Raw genomic sequence first — 25,303 nt, 5'->3', positions numbered from 1 at the left:
GGGGATCCGGCCTTCAAGGACAGGAAACCTACAGATAAAAAGGGCGGCACCTCTCTCCCGCATCAGTTGGTTTCCTGTCCTTGTCAGGGACTTACGGAGAAACCTGTAACTACTAGGCTCTACGGGAAGACTTGGAAGAAATTCCTTTCCTTTGCAGGTACGGATATAGTGGGGGAGGCCCCCGTGGTTACCATCCTGGAGTTCCTTCAGAGGGGGTTGGAGCTGGGGTTGGCCACGAGCACGCTGAAGGTTCAGGTGGCAGCTCTGGGAGTCCTGTATAACTGCAACCTGGCAAGGGGTAGATGGGTCTCCAGGTTCATCAGGGCATCTCATAGATCCAGGCCCATCCCCTCCCGGAAGGCTCCTCCGTGGGATTTAAATCTTGTTCTTTCAGCTCTGACCAGAGGTCCCTTTGAACCACTAGGGGAAGCGTCCCTTAAAATCTTGTCCCTTAAAACGTCCCTTCTGGTAGCCCTCACCTCGGCTCGCCGCATTAGTGACATCCAAGCACTATCCGCTGGACCCCCCTTTACGCAGATTCTAGACGACAGAGTGACGCTTAGGACCGACCCTGCGTACCTGCCTAAGGTGGGATCCCTTTTTCACAGGTCACAGGAAGTTACCCTCCCTTCCTTCTGCGCAGCCCCAAAAAACAAGGGGGAAGAGGTCCTTCACACTTTGGACGTCAGGAGGTGCATTATGCAATATTTAGAGGCCACACGGGAGTGTAGGAAGGACAGGGCTCTGTTTGTGTGCTTCCAGGGATCTCGGAAGGGACAGAAAGCTTCCAAAGGAACCCTGGCAAGGTGGATAAGGGAAGCCATTTCCCTGGCTTATTCCTCAAGCGGGGAAACAGCGCCAGCAGGCCTAAGGGCTCACTCGACGAGGGCAGTGGCAACCTCCTGGGCGGAGAAGGCCGGAGCTACAATCGAACAGATATGTAGAGCGGCGACCTGGTCTTCTCCCTCCACGTTCTTTAAACACTACCGGCTGGATCTAACATCGTCTTCAGATCTTACCTTTGGCAGAAGGGTTCTGGAAGAGGTGGTCCCTCCCTAATCTTCACTGCTCTGCAATCTCTCCGTGGTGCCGTCATGGGGAAAGAGAAAGAGTAGTTACTTACCGGTAACGAAATTTCTCGGAACCCATGACGGCACCTGTACATTCCCTCCCCTTTTTTCTTACACATGGGTGTGCACAATCATTACTACCTGCTTGTTTAGTCACAGGGTGTGTCTAAAAAAAAAAAAAAAAAAAAAAAAATACATATATATAATATATAAATAAAAATGCCATATCTGGTGTTACTAACCTGGCGGTCCTCTCGGTGCTCTGTAAACCAACTGATGCGGGAGAGAGGTGCCGCCCTTTTTATCTGTAGGTTTCCTGTCCTTGAAGGGCGGATCCCCTCTCTCCGTGGTGCCGTCATGGTTTCCGAGAAATTTCGTTACCGGTAAGTAACTACTCTTTTCCATATTTTGGCCAACAGTCATGTGACAGCTTGTTTTTTGGGGGATGATTTGATGTTTTATTGGTACCATTTTCAGGCACTTGACAATTTTTGATCGCTTTCTATTCCGATTTTTGGGAGGCAGAATAAACAAAACACAGCAATTCCAGAATTTTTTTATGGGTTTTTTTTTTATGCTGTTCCGCGTGTGGTAAAATTGATAAGGCAGCTTTATTCTTCGGGTCAGTACGTTTACAGCGGTACCACATTTATATTGTTTTTCTATGTTTTGGCGCTTTTACACAATAAAAGCTATTTTATAGAAAAAAATATTTTTTTGCATCGCTTTATTCTGTGAGCTATAACTTTTTTATTTTTCGGCTGATGGAGCTGTATGGCAGCTTGTTTTTTGCGGGAAAAGATGATGTTTTCAGTGGTACAATTTTTATTTATATTCGTCTTTTTGATCGCGTGTTATTTCATTTTTTGTTTGGCGGTATGATGATAAAGCATTGTTTTTTGCTTCTTTTTTTTTATTATTTTTTTTTACCGTGCTCACTGAAGGGGTTAAGTAGTTGGACAGTTTTATACGTCAGGTTGTTCCGGACGCGGCGATACTAAATATGTGTACTTTTATTGTTTTGTTTTTTTTCCATAATATTTATTAATGGGTACATTATATTTTTATTTTGGTGGATTATTGTTTTTATAATATTTTTACAAAAATTTTATTTATTTTTTTTTTTTAATTTTTTAACACTTTGTGGACTTTTATTCTGTGTCCCACTCTGGGACTTTCACTTTTTTTATTCTGATTGCCTGTATAGCACAGGAATGCAGCACCATTCCTGTGTTATACAGGCTGTCAGTGCTGCACAGGGAGAAGATTCTTTTGTCATGCACTGCGCATGACCAAAGAATCTTCCTGCTGTCTGGTGACCCGGATGTTGTCATGACGACATCGGGTCATCATGGCAACATCCGGGAAGCCACGGCAGACAGCGCTGGAGGCCGGAAGAGGAGGTGAGTATCCCGATCACCTCCCCTTGCCACCGCAATGCTGCGATCGACTTCGATCGCAGCATTGAGGGGGTTAATGTGCCGGAAACGGTGCGGGACCACTCCCTGCACATTGTCACAGCTGACACCTGGTACTATCAGCTGACACCCGTCGGCGATCGCCCCGCACTGCTTGTGTGCGGGCGCGATTGCCGTATGACCTAATAGTACGTCATTGGTCTAATAGGCCCAGGTCACCAAGACGTACTATTAGGTCATACGTCAGAAAGGGGTTAAATATTACCAGTTGCCTTTCCTGGATGTACTAATCAAGAATGAAGGGGATGGGACCCTAGGGACACTCATCTACCATAAACCTAGAAGCACTAATAAACTATTGTAGTGGGATAGTCACCACCCCATCATCCTTAAAAAAAAGCAATATCCAAGGGCCAATTTTTACTGTTGAGAAGAGACTGCTCTAATGTCACAAATTTTAACATACAGGCAATAGACATGAACACCAGATTCATGGAAAAAGGTACCTACAGTAGATTTTGGATTTCACACGATTATTTGCAGAAAATCAGGAGAGACAGACACTCCTCCATACCTAACCAAGAGAGCAAGAAAAAGATGGGATAACACGAGTAATAGGAACTTACGAGAATCAGAGTGACCATATCTTTAATATCCTGAGAAAACCCTGGACCTGAGGGTGCTGTGGGATCTACTCCCACAATAACTTTCAGAAAGGGTCGGTCAATTAGGGTCCGTTTAGTGCATAGTTTCTATAAAAACCTGCACCCAAGTGGACTTAGCTGGATTGAAGAGTCTGCGGTTTCTTTAGATGTGGAGAAAGTTGTACATGTAATTGGATGAGACCATGTAAATCTTTCTCAAGTTCCTCTACAGGTAAAATCTTTTTCCAGAGGGATTATTCCAGCTGTAAAACCTCAGGACTTTTATATGTGGCCACATGCACCTGTCCCCTAGATTATGTATGAACGACCAAGAGGCAGTCTAGGAGGAGGGTGGGGGAGGGGGCATTTGGGTAATTTTATGCCATGGTCAGGATACCCCAATTAGTGAGACTCATGAACAGTGTACATCGAGGTGAAACCGGAAACATCTCCTTTTGCATCATTGAGGTGGTTAAACCCAATGTGAGAGGAGGTGATCACAATACATGTATCCTCAAAAAGGAAAGTGAGTGGATTTCCAGATTGGATCCACAAGCCCCTAAGGGACTCGATGAGCAAATTTCCTATGCCTGTTTTGTGTGAATACATCCATATTCTGAATTACATTTTTGGATTTTATACTCTACCCATTTCTACTCAGTTCCCTGTGAATCGGGTTCACATATTGTTGTACTTCATCAAGATATCTGAGCCTCTATATCAGAATTATTTCTTATCAGTTATATCCCACATATACTATTTAGTAATTAACAAGTGCGGTGATCATTGTATATATCAAATTATGTAATAGGGGTCAAATTTGACCATTTAGGAATATACTGTGGGCCACCATCCCATATTTTATGTAGTGATAAAGTAGATCTACATGCCTATTGCCTGATGGGAGGATGTGCAATACTTGTTTTTAGTCTCCCATGACGCTGATCTCAGAGAAAGGACTTTTCTATATGGGAGGAATGCAATCCAGATTCAATATGCGCTCCGGCATGGAACACACGTCCGGACATGCACAATCGCCAAAAATTACCCTAGATGCTCTCCGGCGTGGAATGCATAACTACGGTCATGCGCAGTGAAGGGTACGAGTAGCGTGGCAGCAATCAGTTTATCCGCCATTAAACTTTATAGCATGTCACTTCCGGACATGCACACTAGGAGATGGACATTATTGGACCTCTCGCGCATGAGAAGAAGCTCAAGCGCAGTACATTATTGTAGACAGACTCCATTCTGTATATCCTATGACAATTCACTTCTAGGAAAGGGAATGGTTCTCCTAGTCTGGACACCTGGCTATTAGGCACACTATGCTGAACATCATGAATTAACATCCCTGAATCAAGTCTCCTGATGAACCTGTTGGGGAAACGCGTTGAGGCGGATTATTGAAACATTCTCTGAAGAGTACCATACCCTTTCCTTTACATATACCTTGAGACATACGTGGTCCTATTTAATGTATCAGTGTATTTTTTTATATATATATATATATATATATGTATTAGGGTTATGTATCAGGGTTATCTAGGGCTTCTGAGGGACAGCCACCGGTGTGTGGGGATGCCATTGTCGTCTCTTAGGGTGCCAAACTCCGCACTTAGGCTGTAACAGCTTTGTTTAGGTACAGGATAGGGTAAGCCATTCAGCTTGTAGTTTTAAGTATATATATGTTAGTCCAGTTTTTAGTGCATATATTTTAATTTGGGGGCGGAGGGTTTCCCACAGTACTACCCATTAGACACACAATTTTGTACCACCCATCTCACCGACTACCCCATGGCAATTAATAAAAACTCAGCACCATTCTTGGCGCAGATACTAATGAACCCAGAACCTATAAGATATTTACCACACAATAGTTGGATAGGCAGGGGCATATCATCCATAGTGGCAGCCCATGTGGCCACTATAATGCCTGTGAATTGAGAGGGCTCGGTGCGGGTCAGCAATGGGCACCCTCTCCTTCCCAATCATCAAAATTTCAGCTACATCCACATTCCTGTGACAGTAATACCATTGAATAGGATAATGAATCAGGAAGTCGAAAGCTCACTGATTCATCATTCAGCATTCGCCTGTGAATCGGAGTCTCTGTGCACTGCAGGCACAATGATGTCACTACATCACACCTGTAGTATGGAGCCTCAGTACTCACACTGCACAGACCGGACAGTGCACCCGGGAACGGGGTTGGTTGAGTAGTGTGTGTGTGTTTTTTTTTCTTAATATCAGGAATTATGGTGGCATCATATTAAGTGAAGGGCTGTTGGGGCTCTCATACAGAGTGGGCGGCTGCTGGGGGCCATTAAACTGTGTTAAGTGCTTTGATGGACTTTAATGGCCTCCATATTGAGTGCGTGTCCTCATTTTGTTTAGCAGGCTATTGTGGCCATAATAGAAAAACTGATAACCACCCCTTTCCCCAAAATAGGCTATGTGGGAGGGAATGATCGCCCTAGTAGTCTATATCCCAATCCACGTGTTAGTGGACCCCAAAAGGACAAAAGAGGGATTTTATTCCAAAAATATCAATTTTATTAGAAATTGTAAAAATTACATCATAATTCACAATATAAGAGAAGGGAAGAAGAAGAGATGGTAGGTAAACTATAGGGGCAGGTTTTAAAGAATAAAATCCTGCCAGGAGACTAACATCCCTAAACCAGCATGGAAGGTAAGCCAGGTATGCGTACTAGCTGCTATTTAAAGGATAATGGAAGGATCATATCAATCTATGTCCACACTAGTAATAGCAGTAAGGTATAAAGCATGGTATACAAGATAATAATATTGATATGTGGACATATGGCAGCATACATCAGATCATATAGCAGTAATATATGGGTAAGAGCATTAAACAAATAGCATTAGATAGGTAGCATAAAAAATGTACACCGGTGATACATAAGTGTTAATGAATCGATAGCGTTATTGATATAGTATTGCTGTCTAGTCTGGAGCCGCGGCTCTATGAAAAATCAATTACCTTGTGCCATATGAAAAGTGATAAAGCAGCGTGTCCTGGAGAGCTGAGGGGGATGTGGAACAGCCTCGACGCGTGTTTCGCCCTGGGAGTGGCTTCGTCAGGAGGCGTGGCTGTCGTGAGGTGAGGGGACATCCTTTATAGGAGAACTGGCCAATCAGAGTCGCTCGCGTCATAGAAGCCCCGCCCCCAGTGATGACGCGGCCAGGCACGCACGCTGTACACAGCTGATGAGAGGAATCCTCTCTGTTGCTGCGGCGACGCGTCCTGCCTTGAACGTCACTGGGGCGGAAGTTCATGTCAGAGCGGTGAGTGGTAATACAAGGGAGTATGCTAAGAGATAGACTATATACAGATCCAAGCTATTATGCATGATGCAGCGCTGCATGGACACACGGAGTGGCCACCTCACTGTGCCATGAAGCGCTGCAGATACAAAAGCAGGGAGACATGAAAAAAGGGGGATGAATAATAGAGAATAGAAGTCATTAAGTAAGTGAGAGGGGGAAAATAAATGGATATATATTACACGAGGTGTAGAGGTATGCATTTTACATGGATAATACTTGTATAGATTATAAGTGTCATACATCAAGAACACCCATGAATACGTCCAGCCTTATATACACAGGTATCTATAATAAACAAAATTACTTAGATAATACATCCATCAGTGCATATACAAAAACAAAAAAGGCCACAGAATAGGTGGCCAATAATAAAATAGAAGGAGGAGAGAGAAAGAAAAGAAGGGGAGGGAGAGAGAAAAGAGGAGGCTGGGGGGGGGGGGAGAAAGACCTGAGAAAGAGGAGGAAAAGATAGAAGAAGGAGGGGAAATGAGGAGGGAATGAAAGAAAAATATGGACTGGGAAAAAGAAGTGAAGAACAGTAGTCTTGTATAATAAATAAAGCAAGTGTACAGAAACAAAATCAATATTAATATTTTTACATTAGGACACTTGCAATAAATCAAGAGGAGGCAGATTAAAGTACATCAAAGTAAATTCTCCTTCAAGTCCAAGGGTTCAATGAGGTATCCCGGGATGTGGAACGTCATCCATAAGGCTGAGTTCACACGATGCGTATTTCATGCGTTTCCGCGGCGTTTTTGCAGTTGCGTAAACGCCGCGGAAACGCATGAAAAACGCATGGTAGAAGGGAAGCAATGTTCCCCAATTGAAATCCGCATGTGCTGTGCCCATGATGCGGATTTTTCCGCAGCGTAAACGCTGCGCTCAAAAATCCGCAGCATGTCATTTAATTTTGCGGAAACGCGGCGTTTTCGCCGCCATTGACTTGCATTAGAACGCGCCAATTCCGCAAGACTGCATCTGTACTTGCGTAATTGGTGCGTTCTAATGTGCGGATGGTACCCGAGTGTGGAGGAGAGTCTCATCCACACCCAGGTACCATTAAAAAAGCTGTAAAAACAAGAATAAAATAAAAAATATATATATACTTACCATCTGTCGGCCCGCGCAGCGCTCGTGCTTTGTTCCCGGCACTTGCAGTGAGTTGTAGGACCTGCGCTGACGTCAGAGTCATGTGACGGGTCACGTGACGCTGACGTCGGCAGGTCTTTCAATTCAAAGTTGCCGGGAGAACGGAGTGAGCAGGACAGCGCGGGCCATCGGAGGTAAGTATATACACTCTCTCGGGTCACACTATATAAATCCATGCTGTTTGCATGGATTTATACAGTGTGACCTAATTGTCAAGCACTTTCCAGGTGATGCTAAAATCGCCTGGAAAGCGCCTGTCAATCTGCATGCGGAAACGCATGTGAATCTGCATGTGGATCCGCATGTATTCTGCAGGAAAAACGCATGCAAATCTGCATGCGTTTTTTCTGCCAGGGAGATGCAGAAATGATGCAGAAATTTTCTGCTTCATTTCTGCATCGTGTGCACATACCCTAAGACTCAACGTGTTCTGTGTTTATTCATAAGGAGTGGATAGGTTGTAATATTTGTTCATGGTAAATTCTCCCGAGATCATGGATCCCGTAGGATAGACAGGCCAGCATATCTCCATGCAATAGCAACAAAACAGATCTGGATAGCATAAACAGTCAAAAAGAAAAAGTAAGATAATGCTAAAAGACTAAAGAATGAACCGAACGATGGGGATATTGAAAAGAGAAAGAAGGATGTCCCATTAAAAACAGCGCAGCATTTTACAAAAAAGACTTGAAACTGACCATATCATTCAATCCTTTGGGGGAGGTAGTATCTAATGTAACGATCCACCGAGTCTCTCTCTGAAGTAGTTTCTTTTTGACATTACCTCCCCTGATTCCCATATGTATATGATCAATACCTCGAACAGTTAGGCCTTGAGGTTTGCCTTTGTTTTTCCAAGAAATGTCTAGGTATTGTTTTAAGGGATGTTGGATCAGTGCATACCAGAGCATTATTAATGTCTCCGATATGTTCCTGAATCCGTGTTTTAAGGGCTCTTGTAGTCATACCTATATAAATCAAGCCGCAAGGGCAGGTAAGGTGATAGACAACCACTTCAGTATTACATGTAATATGGTGGACGATACGAAATGACTTATCTCCGCTAGAGTCAAGAAAATGTGATGCTTTGGGAACAAATTTACATATCGAGCATCTGCCACATGAAGAGCTACCCCATGGAGGACCTTTTTGTCCAGTCAAAAGGGTATTCTTTGGTGGTATGTAGTGACTATTAATTAGTAAGTCACCTAGCGTGTTGGATTTCCGCCACGTCACAGCTGGACGGGTAGGAAGCTGACTTTTTAGGTCTTTATCGGTCAATAATATTGGCCAATGTTTGGTAAGTATGTTCTTAATGTCAATCCAGTTGTTATTAAACGTACTAATAAATCTGGGAATCATATTTACTAATGATTTTCTTGCCTTGTTGGGATTCCCGGTCAAAAGCCTTATTAATGTCGTTAGTTTTATAGCCTCTGTTGAGAAATCTTTTAGAGAGATCTCGTGCCTGAAGATCAAAACAATCTTCGCTCGAGCAGATACGACAAACTCTTAGATATTGTCCGATGGGAATAGAACTTTTAAGTTTTGGGGGGTGAGATGACGTAAAATGCAGCAGTAGAGAATTTGTAGAGGTCTCTTTACGGAAAATATCTGTACCTATTCTGCCACTCTCTGTTCTGATAATGGATAGGTCGAGGAAGTCAATGTGAGACTGACTATATTTATAGGTTAATTTGATGTTGAATTTATTATCATTAAGATGGTGGAGGAATTTGTCAAGTTGCGACGTGGAGCCCTGCCAAATAAACAAAACATCATCTATATAACGTGGCCATATATACAGTACAGACCAAAAGTTTGGACACACCTTCTCATTTAAAGATTTTTCTGTATTTTCATGACTATGAAAATTGTACATTCACACTGAAGGAATCAAAACTATGAATTAACACATGTGGAATTATATCCTTAACAAAAAAGTGTGAAACAACTGAAAATATGTCTTATATTCTAGGTTCTTCAAAGTAGTCACCTTTTGCTTTGATGACTGCTTTGCACACTCTTGGCATTCTCTTCATGAGCTTCAAGAGGTAGTCAACGGAAATGGTTTTCACTTCACAGGTGTGCCCTGTCAGGTTTAGTAAGTGGGATTTCTTGCCTTATAAATGGGGTTGGGACCATCAGTTGTGTTGTGCAGAAGTCTGGTGGATACACAGCTGATAGTCCTACTGAATAGACTGTTAGAATTTGTATTATGGCAAGAAAAAAGCAACTAAGTAAAGAAAAACGAGTGGCCATCATTACTTTAAGAAATGAAGGTCAGTCACTCCGAAAAATTTGGAAAACTTTGAAAGTGTCCCCAAGTGCAGTTGCAAAAAACATCAAGTGCTACAAAGAAACTGGCTCACATGAGGGCCGCCCCAGGAAAGGAAGACCAAGAATCACCTCTGCTTCTGAGGATAAGTTTATCCGAGTGACCAGCCTCAGAAATCGCAGGTTAACAGCAGCTTAGATTAGAAACCAGGTCAATGCCACACAGAGTTCTAGCAGCAGACACATCTCTACAACAACTGTTAAGAGGAGACTTTGTGCAGCAGGCCTTCATGCTAAAATAGCTGCTAGGAAACCACTGCTAAGGACAGGCAACAAGCAGAAGAGACTTGTTTGGGCTAAAGAACACAAGGAATGGACATTAGACCAGTGGAAATCTGTGCTTTGGTCTGATGAGTCCAAATTTGAGATCTTTGGTTCCAACCACCATGTCTTTGTGCGACGCAGAAAAGGTGAACGGATGGACTCTACATGCCTGGTTCCCACCGGGAAGCATGGAGAAGGAGGTGTGATGGTGTGGGGGCGCTTTGCTGGTGACACTGTTGGGGATTTATTCAAAATTGAAGGCATACTGAACCAGCATGGCTACCACAGCATCTTGCAGCGGGATGCTATTCCATTCGATTTGCGTTTAGTTGGACCATCATTTATTTTTCAACAGGACAATGACCCCAAACACACCTCCAGGCTGTGTAAGGGCTATTTGACCAAGAAGGAGAGTGATGGGGTGCTACGCCAGATGACCTGGCCTCCACAGTCACCAGACCTAAACCCAATTGAGATGGTTTGGGGTGGGCTGGACTGCAGAGTGAAGGCAAAAGGGCCAACAAGTGCTAAGCATCTCTGGAAACTCCTTCACGATTATTGGAAGACCATTTCCGCTGACTACCTCTTGAAGCTCATGAAGAGAATGCCAAGAGTGTGCAAAGCAGTCATCAAAGCAAAAGGTGGCTACTTTGAAGAACCGAGAATATAAGACATATTTTTAGTTGTTTCACACTTTTGTGTTAAGTATATAATTCCACATGTGTTAATTCATAGTTTTGATGCCTTCAGTGTGAACGTACAATTTTCATAGTCATGAAAATACAGAAAAATCTTTAAATGAGAAGGTGTGTCCAAACTTTTGGTCTGTACTGTATATCTCTGAGGCTATGTGCCCACGTTGCATTTATGAAGCAGAAAATTTCTGCTTCATTTCTGCAAGTCCTCTCCCGGAAAAACGCATGCGGAATTCCGCACTCGTTTATCGCGCATTTTTCGCGCGTTTATCATGCGTTTTCCACATGCGGAATTGCCTTGCGTTTTTTATGCATTGGACAAAGGCAATTCTGCTTGCGGAAACGCAAAATTAAATGACATGCTGCGGATTTTTGAACGCAGCATAAACGCTGCGGAAAAATCCGCAGCATGTGCATAGAACTTGCGGAATCCCATTGGGGACCATGGGGTGCGGGTTACCAAGCGTTTTACAAGCGTTTCCGCTGCGGAAATTCCGCATCAAAAACGCTTGAAAAACGCTACGTGGGCACACAGCCTTATAAACGGTACTCCCAAATCAACTGGGAGCTGAGGTTACCCGTATAGTCCCCACAGGGGATGTTTGGCCTACTTATAATGATTTTCTGGACTCTTGTAGCTTGTAACAAAAGTTAAGTACCGACACGTGTAACGGCTTCTTGACTCTGCATAATACAGAAGAAGCATCCATGAAGTGTTGTGCCTGCTATCTGATGTATATCAAGTTCTTGTAAAGTAAAGTTATTTTTGGACTTTGGCCTCCCTCATTCATCTCCATACCATCTGGTCCGGGTTATGTATATATGGTTATATTTATGTTTTATATTGGGATCTGTGATTTCAGTCTACTCCACTGTGTATAGGATGTCTATAGGATAACAGAGTATAGTAAAGTTGTTATGGACGTGACTCAACCAATATTGTGCAGTGAGTCTGTATAGTGACCGATTTTTCTTGTTGCTAAAACTGATCTATTTTTTTTCATGTTAAACTTTTTTTTAAAACTTTTTTTAAACAACTCCCATTAGTGCGATCATACAACATACAAGCCTCTGATTGCTCAGATAATGCACTGTACTACTGTAGTGCCGTGTATTATCACTGCCTGTCAGTGTAATACTAACGGCCCCGTACACATGAGATAAGTGTTGGCTGAACGGTCATTTGGCAGACGGCTATCTCTCCTGACTCCCCCATACATACAAATATTCCAGCTTTCCTGTGATCTGTATGAGAGAGTCACCTCCAGACTCCTCTAGTGGAAGATTATCTACAGGAAGAACAAACGGATTAGCCTCTAAAATTCAGGATGCCAGATCCTTCTCTGCCCTGGCATCATCTATCCGGAGGCCCCCAAATACATTATATAGTCGACCAAACCCCCGAAATCAGTGCTTTCATGCAACTTTAGTCTAATGTGTATGGGGGCGTTAAAAGTGTAAAGGACATATTCATACTCATGCTAGAGCAACTCCATTTTGTCTGCTTCCTTTAAAATCATGTTATTATCACTCCTTGCATAACATACATTCTTTCTTTCTTTCTCTTCCCATGGAACTTCTCTCACACTAACTTTTTCTCAAGAGAACATTTTGTCAGACACTCTGTTATCTAACTTGTTTAGGCCAGGTTTGACCTTGTAAAAGGCCCGACCTAATAGACTTTTGTACATTGCAGGCCCAGACACCATTATTAGGCATTTAAGTATTATAGTAACTAAGTAGCCCCAAACAATCGAGTACTTGGGGAAGGAGGGGCATTTAGCCTAACTCTGTCAAACCTTATTAGATGCCATGTTTGCTTTTGACAGTAGCAAGTGGTTAAACTACCATGGTATCGTTGTAACTAGACTGCCCCATATTATCAAGACCTTGGGGGAGAAGGGGCTTTCAGCAAAACTCTACCAAACCTTCTTAGATGCCATGTTTGTTTTTGTCAGCAGCAAGTGGTTAAACTGCCAGGGTTTGTGTTTCCGCCGCACTTGTGCCATCCCTGCGGTGAACATCTATGTTCTGGTGCCCAAAAGAGGTTTTTTGTTTTTCTTAAATGTTTAACGTATTAAAAAATAAGAAAATTTATTTTTGCATGTTTTTTTTCTTTTTACAAGAATTGTTGGTACCAATTTTCTTTTGAAACATTTTAATATCTGTTTTTTTTCTGGTGTTTTTCTTGTAATATAGGAAAGTCTAAGGCCAGAAATAAACTCCATAAAACACTGTACATGGAGACTTTGGTATCAAATAATTTCTGTCCGAGGTGTTTGTGAAAATAAAAAAGGTTTTCTAAATGCCTCAAACTTCTATGTGTGAATGAGACATAAGATCTAACGAGATAGAAGATTACAGTCCGGGAAAGACGGGAAACATTCATATAGACGGCCGGTGGAGATGTAGTCAGTGATGGACTCTGGCCAAATATATTTACAGAGCCGTAGAAGAAGATGAAGATGTCGTCTTCATCATGAAGTAGTTATTTCTCATGTTACGTGTAATGAATATCTCCTGCAGTATTGCTAATGCCGATTCCAGTGTCGGTAAATGAGATGAGAATTAGCAATAAGGAAGATGAGTCTTTGAGAAACGTGTTCAGCTACAGACTCCAAGGAAGAAACTGCTTGTTGTCTGTGGCCTAAAATATATAGGTTTTATTACTAGATGTAAAGAAGAAAACTAGATACTGTAAAATAAAAAATCTCATATATTTCCCTTATTGTCTCCAGTAATTGTATTATTACACAGAATATTTATGATGTTACATCGGCTCATCATCTTCTCATTCAGGTCTCTACAATTTTGGATCCTCTCAGTTCTTTTATAGAAGAGCATTTTCCTGATTTTACCCATCAAGGATGGATATGGACAGACACAAGATGGCGGAGAGGATATTACACCTCACCCTAGAGATCCTCTTCCGGCTTACTGGAGAGGTGAGAGATTCTGATGACGTCACATTACATCATTCTTATCTATGGGAATAACAGATGGGCAGAACTGGAGAGGTGAGGACTCTGGAAATGTCTGTACTGAGATTTATTAAGGCGTTTCTCCATTATCAGGACTACACAGTAGTGAAGAAGACCTCTAGTGAGTGCTGTCAGGACCCTATGTCTGAGGAATGGAGAAGACCCCTGAGCCCAATCACGGGGCCTCCACCTCATCCCTTCATACATGAGGACATCAATGACCAGAAGATCCTAGAACTCACCTACAAGATGATTGAGCTGCTGACTGGAGAGGTGACACTGCTGGGAATGCTTGGACATTATACAGTACGCTATTAAGGGATTGGGGAATGATGATATCATTGTATGTGTCAGGTTCCTATAAGGTGTCAGGATGTCGCTGTCTATTTCTCCATGGAGGAGTGGGAGTATTTAAAAGGACACAAAGATCTGTACAAGGACGTCATGACAGAGGTTCCCCAGCCCCTCACATCACCAGGTAATAGACAGGACTGAATACACACGGCCTAAAATTATCTGTATGTAAAGAATGAATTCAGACCCTGTATGTGTTTCTTCCAGATCTATCCAGTAAGAGGACAACACCAGAGAGATGTCCCCATCCTCTTCTTCCACAGGACTGTAAACAAGAAGATCCCAATGTTCCTCAGGATCATCAGGTAGATGGAGAGAAGGTGTCATGAGATCTCCCCTATGATGTGTAGACGACTGTGAAGGTCTTGTGTTCAGTCTTGTTTTATCCACCAGTTTTATATGTTTTCTACTTGTGTAATGAGAACGGTGGAGATGGCAGGATTAGAGCTGATCATAGATGTGACCTCTCCATCTGTCTGTGACTTTTACAATATTTGTTTCAGGGTGAAGATCTGACCCATATTAATACTACAGAGACATATGTGAGGGGTGATGAGCGGTGTAAAGAGGAGATTCCTACATATGACTACCCAGGTGAGTAGTAACCACTAAATGCAGAGAAGTCACAGATTCTTCTCAGACACCGGCTGTGGCTGCTTTATTGGTAGTGTAGTCCGGCCGTATCACAATCGTGTGATCAGCATTTTGCTGCTAGAGCATAACATTCTCCTCCATCTGAAAATGTTCAAATGACTTTGTGAATTGTGAAAGCCCTTTTCTGTAGAACTTACAACCTGGAGGATCCACCTGCCCCCTGGGATTAGAAGACGCTGACCTTTACCTGCCCAGATCTGTAAACCACAAAGCCAAATGGCAGCGTACGTAGAATGTGCTGACTAGTGAGAAAATCACTTAAAGAAAAATATTATGATGGGTCTGTAAGAGAAAGCGAAGGGTAATGATGCAATAACAACAGAGTTTCCTTTTATCTAAACTTTAAAATTTATTTTAAATCTAACTTCAAACAGGATTGTGATAAACTATACAGAAAACATTACACCTGTGCCATGATATATCTCTAAGCTGTGCGTGGCTGATGGCTGTAATATACATTTATTCACGTCTGCAGGAGATGTGTTGGCTCGAGCCCTGGTTTCATGGATTCACTTCACGTCATAAATTCCATTATGTTTTCAATCCTAAGGAATTCAGATTACTGCACAATCTCTCCTGAAATGGGGGCGCTAATACTTTCTCTAAACTCCAGTTTATTGTTGGAGGTCTCTCCCCAAATATACATTGTTGTTGGGGATCTAACATAGAATAAAAAAAATTCTTTTTTTTTACAGGTTGTGGTGGGATCGGCCGGCCTCACTTATGTGAGACTCATTACACTCTGCTAGTCTTTGAAAAAAGATCTCCATTGCTTTTTCCAAATGTCCGAGATCTAAATTTAAGACACCTCATCTCTGCACTATTATAAAAAGTTCTCTTTGAACGTCTAATATTTCTTCTTGAAACTCATCTGATAGAAAATATTGTCCCTTACGATAGTTTAGATTGCCAAGAGCCACCGAGCCCCAGACTCTAATTACCCCAGAGAGGTTTCACCACTAGTTACTCACTATTTACTAATGGAGACTGTTGAGTTTGATAATTTCAGTAGATGTTATTGTCTATACTTACAGTTTTTGACTATAGTAGTTGGTGCCCAAAATACTCTGATTTAACCCCTTCCCGCAGCCAGTTTTGCTTTTTAATCAGGTCCCATTTTTCTAATCTAACGTGTCACTTTATGTGGTGATAACTTTGAGATTCTTCACAAAGGATAATAGGAAACAAATGGACCTTACAAATTATTTTCTAACTTCTCTTGAATCTGACAATCCCCTATATATGGTTGTACACTACTGTCTGGGCACATGGCAGGTTAAGAAGAGAAGAAGCGCCATTTAGCTATTTGAATGCAGATTTTGCTGGAATAGTTTGCAGACACAATGTATTGGGGCACTGTTCATGGTCACCTGGCAGCTCAAAAGATGACTACCACAAACAGGCTTGGCGCTATCTACTTCATTTTCTAGATCCCAGGGATCGTCTTGCTCATCACTTATTTAACTCCACTACATGGATCTGTTCTTACACAGAAATCCTTAGGCTTGGGCCACGGTGTTACCTGCTGTTCTGTGGAGTGAGATGGCAGGAAGAATATTCAGGTAGTTGGGTCAGAACCATGAGGGAAGAGAAAATACAAAATCAGAAGACACAAGAGTAGTCAGTAAACGGGCCGGGATCACAACAGGAAACAAATACACAAGCCGGGAGCTGAGCACAGAGGACTGAACCAGAGGAGAACAAGGCTGTATCTGGCAGCTTCCGGCAATATGCTTCCAGCTTTAGTAGGGTGCGGTGCTTTCCAAATGGCTGAAGCAGGGAGCAGATTACTCCAGCTGGACAGCACACACCATACTGCCAGACTGGATAGTACTACAGGTCCCAGCAACCCTAATCTTAGTGGCTGGACAGAGTCTGCGCCGCCCAGAGCTTCTGGTTCTGACATCTCCTCCATCACCAGCGCCGTCTGCAGAATGAGTGTGCGGTAAAAATTTCTCTACTGGTGACAGAAGCAGACGTCGCAGGAGCAGATCCCAGAGGAGATGGGACCCACCATTTGCAGAAGCCCTAATATGACAAAATGTCAGAAAACCCGGAAAGTAAAAATCCCCATAAAGTGAATTCATTTTGGAAATTATAACCCTCAGTGAATTAATCTATAAAAGTTTTGATTATTTTGACTACATAGGCACTTTCTGAAAATTAGCACGCAGTGGATGTTGGAGAGTAATAATTGCACATTGGCCATTTTTTTTTACCAAACACATAGTGCCCAGATTGAGCTCCAGGAGACACCGTAAATTAAGTGAGTTATTCTCACTATAGTAATGCCAAATATATGGATGCTAAATGTTGTTTGGGCACACTGCAAGGCTCAGAAGCGAGGGGGGATTTGACTTAGAAAGAGCGGATTTTGCTGGATTGGTTTATGGAAGCCATGTTGATTCTAAAGAGCCTTTGAGAATCTAATAATGTGGAATCCTCTGTTTGACTTGAGTGGGGACTTGTTTTTTGTGAGATGAGTAGAAGTTTTTATTGGTATTATTTTTGCCTACATAACATTGTTTGATGGCTTCTTATTCCATATTTTGAAGGCAGAATGAACAAACAGTTGGACACCACGCTCTACTGGTTCATCCTATGAGGTTTTCTATTAGACTGTGAACTGTCATTCGGTCAATAACTTGCCATTTCTACAGACATTTTAAGTACAATTAACACAAGAATCCCACTGAAAAAGAAATAAAGATTGCATACCACTTCTAAATCAATCTAAACAAACACATCCTTGGGCTACATGCTAATCCAGGGAAATGAAGGGATATATGCTCAAGTTTAAAAATCAATTTTATTAGACACAAATCTAAAAAATAGAGGAATATTTAAAATCCTCTATTTTTTAGATTTGTGTCTAATAAAATAGATTTTTAAGCTTGAGCATATATTTTTTCATTTTCCTGGACTAGCATGTAGCCCAGGGATCTGTTTGTTTAGACATTTTAAGTAGAAATGTTAAAAAATATAAATTTCAAGGATATTTTATTAAAAATTAATAATTTTTTTTTTTCTTGGCAGATGACTGTACCAGAAGATCAGATGGACAGAAGATTTTTAAATTGGATGATGTTGAGATCCCACAGGATACAATTGAAGTGAATGCCATTACTCCAGATATACCATCATCCCTTCACAGCAAAGATCTATCATCTAATTCTATGAAACATGTCCTGTCTGCTGATTCATTACCGACTACTAAGGAAAATCAAAATAAAATAAGCATTACAATACAAACTGCTCCTAATGCAAAGAAATCATTTTCACATTCAGAAAATGGAAACAGTTTTACCCTCAAAAAGCATATTCTTAAACATCAAAAAATACACACAATGGAGAATAGATTTTTTTATTCCAAATGTGGAAAATGTTTTAACCAGAAATCAGTTTTTGTTAATCACCAGAGAATCCACGCAGTGGAGAATTCATTTTCATGTTCAGAATGTGGGAAATGTTGTAACCAGAAATCAGCTCTTGTTCGTCACCAGAGAACTCACACAGGGGAGAAGCCTTTTTCATGTTCAGAATGTGGGAAATGTTTTAACCAGAAAGTGCATCTTGATAGACACCAGATAACTCACACAGGAGAGAAGCCCTTTTCCTGTTCAGAATGTGGGAAATGTTTTAACCAGAAATCAGATCTTGTTACTCACCAAAGAACTCACACAGGAGAGAAGCCTTTTTCATGTTCAGAATGTGGGAAATGTTTTAATCGTAAAATGGTTCTTGATTGCCACAAGAGAACCCACACAGGGGAGAAGCCTTTTTCTTGTTCAGAATGTGGGAAATGTTTTAACCAAAAATCAGTTTTGATTAGGCACCAGAGAACCCACACAGGGGAGAAGCCTTTTTCATGTCCAGAATGTGGGAAATGTTTTAACCTTAAATCAGCTTTGGTTAAACACCAGAGAACTCACACAGGGGAGAAGCCTTTTTCATGTTCAGAATGTGGGAAATGTTTTAATCGTAAAATGATTCTTGATAGTCACAAGAGAACCCACACAGTGGAGAACCTTTTTTCGTGATCTTTTTTTTTTTAATCCAATACACTTTTGAGATTTTTTTCACTATTTTTTTTTTTGGATAAAACAAGAAATCAGTACATACAATAGTGAAATAAAATAACATATCATAGGGATGACATACATGCATCTCTCCTATATATCCTTTCAGCTTGCCCATTACCATCTGATAACTTGCAGTTACTATATCTTACAATTAACATTCCACATTCTTGAAATCTCTTATATAACTATAATATTGTAATAAACATTATAATCCTATACACATATAGGTGTGCTATATTACCCATACCACATGTTAGGGAATTCCAATACACATTACAATGAAACATTAGACCTCGCCAGTCCCCCCCCCCCCCATCCCATCAGTTAAATTGTCTCTCCAGCAATAACCCCCTTGATGGCATTCCTGGTGTATCCAACCATAAGCCCTATATTTTCTCTAATTTATTCATTGAGTTTTGTTTTTTACATACCCCTTTTTCTAATCTGATAATATTATTTATCCTATTTTTGAGTTCACTCATTTCTGGAGGTGAGGGGTTAATCCATTTGGATGCAATATGTTTCCTAGCTTGAAATAAAATATGTGAAATCCCTATTGAAATTGGGTCAAATTCCATATCATCCTCTAATATACCTAATAGGCATTTTTTGGGGTCTGGTTGAATATCTATTTTATATACCCTCTTTATAATAGACAGAACTCCTTTCCAGTATTTACCTAACTCCCGGCATTCCCATAGCGGATGTAATAGGCCCGCAGCATCCATGTTACATCTTGGACATTCAGCGGCAGTCCGGTATCCTATGTTACATAGGAATCTAGGCGTCTTATATTTCCTATGTATTAATATGATCTGGGGAAATCTCAGCCTCATTTACAGATAATTGGGGTACCAGGTCTAATACCGCTCTCCATTGATCCTCAGAAATTGGACCTATATCTCCATCCATTTTTGTCTAGCTGGAGAAGGAAATATTTTTAAATAATTATCAAGAAGGACTCAGTAAATATCAGAAATACGACCCTTAGTATTTCCCTTCTCTAATACCAACTTAACAAAAGTATTATTTTCTACCCAAAAGGGCGTCCATCTTGATTGTGCATTAAATGAATGCCGAAACTGTAGATATTTCTAGAATTGTTTATTTGTCAACCCAAATCCCCCCTTTAATTCATTAAAGGACTTAAGTATCCCTTCAGACAATATGTTTTATATCGTATATATGTTTTATATCGTATATATTCCTTTATCCACCCAACTCCGGAATCCCTCTAATTTATAGACCTCTGCATATTCATTATTAAACCATATAGGTGTATATTCATTGCAGTCTCCTATTTCCATTATATCTTTACCCCTATCCCGGACCTTGTAGAGTAGAGCAAGTGTAGGGTATATTGATTTCTTGTGTGCGAGGTCATTCAGTTACATAGTTAGTAAAGCCGAATAAAGACTTGCGTCCATCAAGTTCGACCTGTTAGTTCTGTAATTGCTAAAGTTGATCCAGAGGAGGGCAAAAACCCCAAATGATTTAGCCAATCTTCACCTGAGGAAAAATTCCCTCCCGACTCTGAAACCAGCAGTCAGAATAAATCCCTGTATCAACCTACTATTTTATTCTATTTTTAAGTATATGCAGAAATCTGCCTGGTATCTAGAAAAGCATCCAGTCCCCGCTTGAACTGGTTTAGTGAATCCGACATTACCGTCTCCTCACTCAGTGAATTCCATATTCTCACTGCTCTTACCGTAAAGAACCCCTTCCTATGCTGGTGCTGAAACCTTTTCTCTTCCAGTCTAAGTGAATGCCCTCTTGTTACCGTAATATCCCTCCTTTTGAACAAATCCCAGGCAAGGTCTCTATACTGTCCCCTAACATATTTGTACACATTTATTATGTCCCCCCTCAACCTTCTCTTTTCCAGGCTGAATAGTCCTAGTTTTGCCAACCTCTCTGGGTATTGCAGTCCCTCCATTCCCCTTATTAATTTTGTTGCCCTCCTTTGTACCTTTTCAAGCTCATTTATATCCTTTCTATATATTGGGGCCCATAACTGAGCACATTATTCCAAGTGTGGTCGGACCAGTGCTTTGTACAGTGGAAGAACAATGTTCTCATCCTTTGCAGCTATACCTCTTCTGATACATCCCATTACCCTGTTTGCCCTTACAGCAGCGGCCTGACTTTGGGCACTCCAATTTAGTTTGCTATCAATCAAGATGCCAAAGTCCTTCTCCATCTCTGAATTCCCCAATGATTTCCCATTCAGTGAGTACTGGTGACTTCCATTTTTCCTTCCCATATGTATGACCTTACATTTCTCCTCGTTAAACCTCATTTGCCATTTAATGCTCCACCTACCCAGCTTATCCAAATCCCTCTGTAGGTCTTCACTATCCTCTTTTGTATTAATTGTTTTACATAACTTTGTGTCATCTGCAAATATTGATATTTTACTATTTATCCCGTTGACTATGTCGTTAATAAAGATATTAAATAACATTGGGCCTAGTACAGACCCCTGTGGTACCCCACTAGTGACGCTTACCCAATCTGAGTATATTCCATTTATAACCACCCTCTGCCTTCTATCCTTTAGCCAGTTAGCTACCCACTTGCAGACATTTTCCCCCAGCCCCATCATTCTCATTTTGTATACCAACCTATTATGTGGCACGCTATCGAACGCTTTTGAGAAGTCGAGATACACGACATCCACTGGTTCCCCCTGATCTACTCGAGAGCTAACCTCCTCGTAGAAGTCAATCAGGTTTGTTTGGCAGGAACGATTCCTCATGAATCCATGTTGGTTCGGGGTTAATAGATTATTAGCATCAAGATGCTCCATGATTGCCTCATTAATAAAGCCTTCAAAAATTTTGCCCACAACGGACGTCAGACTCACCGGCCGATAGTTTCCGGTGTTACTTTTTGCTCCCTTTTTGAATATTGGCACTACATTCGCCTGTCGCCAATCAAGTGGTACAGACCCAGTCTCAACAGAGTCCTTAAATATAAGATATAACGGTCTGTCTATCACATTACTTAGTTCCCTTAGTACCCGTGGGTGTATGCCATCAGGTCCTGGTGATTTGTTTATTTTAATGTTACTGAGGCGTTTCTGTACCCCAGCTTGGGTTAGATTTGTCATACTTAGTGGAGGATTAAGCTTGTCACTTCTCATTTCTCCTGTTAGTTCTTTTTCCTTTGTGAAAGTTGACGAAAAAAATTTATTTAATAGATTAGCTTTATCCTCATCTTTCTCTATGATTTTGCCTTCATCACTTTTTATCGGTCCAATATTATTCGATTTAATCCTTTTACTATTTATATACGTAAAGAACAGTTTGGGATTTGATCTACTTTCCCTAGCAATACGTCTCTCTGTTTCCTCCTTTGCTATTTTTATTTGTTTTTTGCAGGTTCTCGTTTTTTCCTTGTAACACATTAGTGCCTCCTTGCTGTTTTCCTGTTTTAATCTCTTGAATGCTTCTTTTTTGCTATTTAATGCCCCTTTTACGTTCTTATTCAACCATATTGGTTTCCTCTTATTTCTGGCCCTTTTATTCCCATACGGTATATACCTCTCGCACTGAGTATTCAGAATTCTTTTGAAGGTTTCCCATTTACTATTCGTATTTCCTTGATTAAGAACTTTGTCCCAGTCTATAAGTTGAAGGTTTTCTTTCAGCTGATCAAACTTCGCCCTCCTAAAGTTTAATGTTTTAGTTGTTCCCTTATTGATAACCCTACTGAAGGGCATTTTGAAATTGATAATATTATGATCGCTATTACCTAGGTGCCCCCCTATCTGTACCTCAGTTATTCTATCAGGCCTATTAGTCAATATTAAGTCCAACACGGCCTTCCCTCTCGTTGGTTCCTGCACTAGTTGGGAGAGATAATTATCCTTGATATTTGTCAAGAACCTTTTTCCTTTCTGAGATCTACAGGTTTCTGTTTCCCAGTCAATATCCGGGTAGTTGAAGTCCCCCATTACAATCACCTCATTATGTTTTGCTACTTTGTCTATTTGTCCTAATAGCAGTTTCTCATTCTCCTCTGTTATATTGGGTGGCTTATAGCAGACCCCCAGTAATATTTTATTATTATTTTTTGCCCCCTCTATCTCTACCCACATGGACTCGACCCCCTCTTCTCCCTCTCCTATATCTTCCCTTAGTCTGGGCTTTAGACGTGACTTTACATATAAGCAGACTCCTCCGCCCTTCCCCTGTTTCCGGTCCCTTCTAAATAAACTATAATCTGTTAAATTTACCGCCCAGTCGTAGCTATCGTCTAGCCAAGTCTCTGTTATACCTACGATGTCATACCTCTCTTCCGATATAAGCGCCCGCAGCTCATCCGCCTTATTGGTCAGGCTTCTTGCGTTGGTCAGCATGCAAGATAAAACTTTGGGGTTATTTAGCATCCTATTCTTCTCTAACGATCTAACTGTACTATCCCCACCCCCCTCTCCACCCTCATTATATTCACTTCTCCCCTTCCCCCTTGCTTGCCTCACATCCCACCTATTTCCTTGGTTTCCCCCCCCCCGTCTCTAGTTTAAAAACTCCTCCAACCTATTAGCCATCTTCTTCCCCAGCACCGCTGCACCCTCCCCATTGAGGTGCAGCCCGTCCCTACGGTAGAGCCTGTAGCCGACAGCGAAGTCGGCCCAGTTCTCCATGAACCCAAACTCTTCTGCCTTGCACCAACTCTTTAGCCACTTATTCACCTCCCTAACCTCCCGTTGGCGCTCCTGTGTGGCTCGCGGGATTGGTAGTATTTCTGAGAAAACTACCTTGGAGGTCCTTGCCCTAAGCTTCCTACCTAGATCCCTGAAATCATTTTTAAGGACCCTCCATCTACCACTCACTTTGTCATTGGTGCCAGTGTGGACCATGACCGCTGGGTCTTCGCCAGCCCCACCCAGTAACCTGTCAACCCGATCCGCGATGTGCCGGACTCGAGCGCCAGGGAGGCAGCACACCGTTCGGCGATCCCGGTCTTTGTGACAGATTGCCCTGTCTGTCCCCCTAATAATAGAGTCACCCACTACCAGGACCTGTCTAGCCTGCCCTACACTTCCCCCCTCCCCCTCATTACTGGAGCATACACTCCCCCGGCGGTCAGAGGATCTGTCGTGCTCCAATAATGCCGGTTCTGAACCAGCCTTCCTATACTTCTTCCCTCTATCCCTTCTAACTGTTACCCAGCTCCCTGCCTGTTCAGCCTGCGCTTCCCCACTAAGCTCCACCCCCAGTGTTGACCCATTGAGTGTCTGCTCGGTGAGCAGCAAACTCCGTTCCATGTTGTCGATGCTCCTCAGTACCGCTATCTGAGCACTTAGATCCAGGATTTGGGCTTCCAAGTGCACGATATGCTCACATCTCTCGCAGCAGTATGGATCCCTGAGCGGTAGCTCAGGGAATGCATACATTGCGCAAGATGTACACTGCACGGCTCCGGCCAACATGGACGTCATTCTAAATATGGGGATACAGTCAGTATATATGTACAAGTACAAAACACAATTATTTATATATAGGTGTATGGACGGGGATCAATTAGGGATGTGCAAGTGTATCGATTAGATATCGGCGCGGGATCAGTTAAGTATGGACGGGGGATCAATTAAGTATCAAGTATGGACGGGGGATCAGCTGAGTGGGTCAGGTGGATTAATTAAGTATGGACGGTGTGTCAATTAACTATGGACTGGGATCAATAAGTATGAACTGGGGAAATAATTAATTGTGGACTAGGGAATCAATCAATTAATTATGGACAGGGGGTTTAATTAAATAGGATGGGGGGTAAAGCAAATAAATAGGTATGGACGGTGGGTCAATTAACTAAGGACTGGGGATCAATAAGTATCAATAATATCAAAAAATATGGACTGGGGAAATAATTAATTGTGGTCTGGGGAATCAATCAATTAATTATGGACAGGGGTTAATAAAATATGGTGGGGGATAAGGCAAATAGATAGGGACTGGGGATGAGTAAAAGTGGACAAGGGGAATCTATTAAATAGGACAAGGGGGATCAATCATTTAAATGTGGTCAGGGGGATCACTTTAATATGGATGGGGGGTGGTCGGGGATCAATTAAATGAGGACGGGGGGTCAATTTAATGTGGTCAGAGGGATCAGTTAAATATGGACGGGGGTGTTCAGGGGAATCAATTTAAATATGGACGGGGGTGATCAATTAAATATGGACTAGGGAATACAATACAATTACAATACAGATACAAATACAATACAGTACAGTACACACTTGGGTTCAGTAGGGCCGCTTATCGCGGCCTCCTGCCCCTCACTC

At 41.8% G+C, this 25,303-nt stretch overlaps 1 protein-coding gene and 1 pseudogene across 1 annotated transcript in view; both read left to right on the top strand.

Moving 5' to 3' along the window:
* Positions 1–9,154, top strand: part of LOC141201451 (uncharacterized) — a 50,195-nt pseudogene extending 41,041 nt beyond the window's left edge.
* Positions 1–20,543, top strand: part of LOC141201465 (uncharacterized) — a 33,682-nt gene extending 13,139 nt beyond the window's left edge. Inside the window, exons 2-7 of the mRNA XM_073663458.1 lie at positions 13,734–13,879; positions 14,009–14,188; positions 14,270–14,393; positions 14,477–14,574; positions 14,773–14,863; positions 17,960–20,543. Coding sequence (XP_073519559.1) covers positions 13,802–13,879; positions 14,009–14,188; positions 14,270–14,393; positions 14,477–14,574; positions 14,773–14,863; positions 17,960–18,963 — 1,575 coding nt within the window. The 5' untranslated portion in view covers positions 13,734–13,801 and the 3' untranslated portion in view covers positions 18,964–20,543. The remainder of the gene's footprint in view (positions 1–13,733; positions 13,880–14,008; positions 14,189–14,269; positions 14,394–14,476; positions 14,575–14,772; positions 14,864–17,959) is intronic.
* Positions 20,544–25,303: the final 4,760 nt, after the last annotated feature.

The sequence above is a fragment of the Phyllobates terribilis genome, unplaced genomic scaffold (assembly GCF_046119375.1).
Source record: "Phyllobates terribilis strain yellow unplaced genomic scaffold, ASM4611937v1 Scaffold_116__1_contigs__length_5312468, whole genome shotgun sequence".
Lineage (NCBI taxonomy): Eukaryota > Metazoa > Chordata > Amphibia > Anura > Dendrobatidae > Phyllobates > Phyllobates terribilis.
The sequence above is the reverse complement of the archived record's forward strand: the minus strand, read 5'-3'. Positions and strand labels throughout refer to the sequence as shown.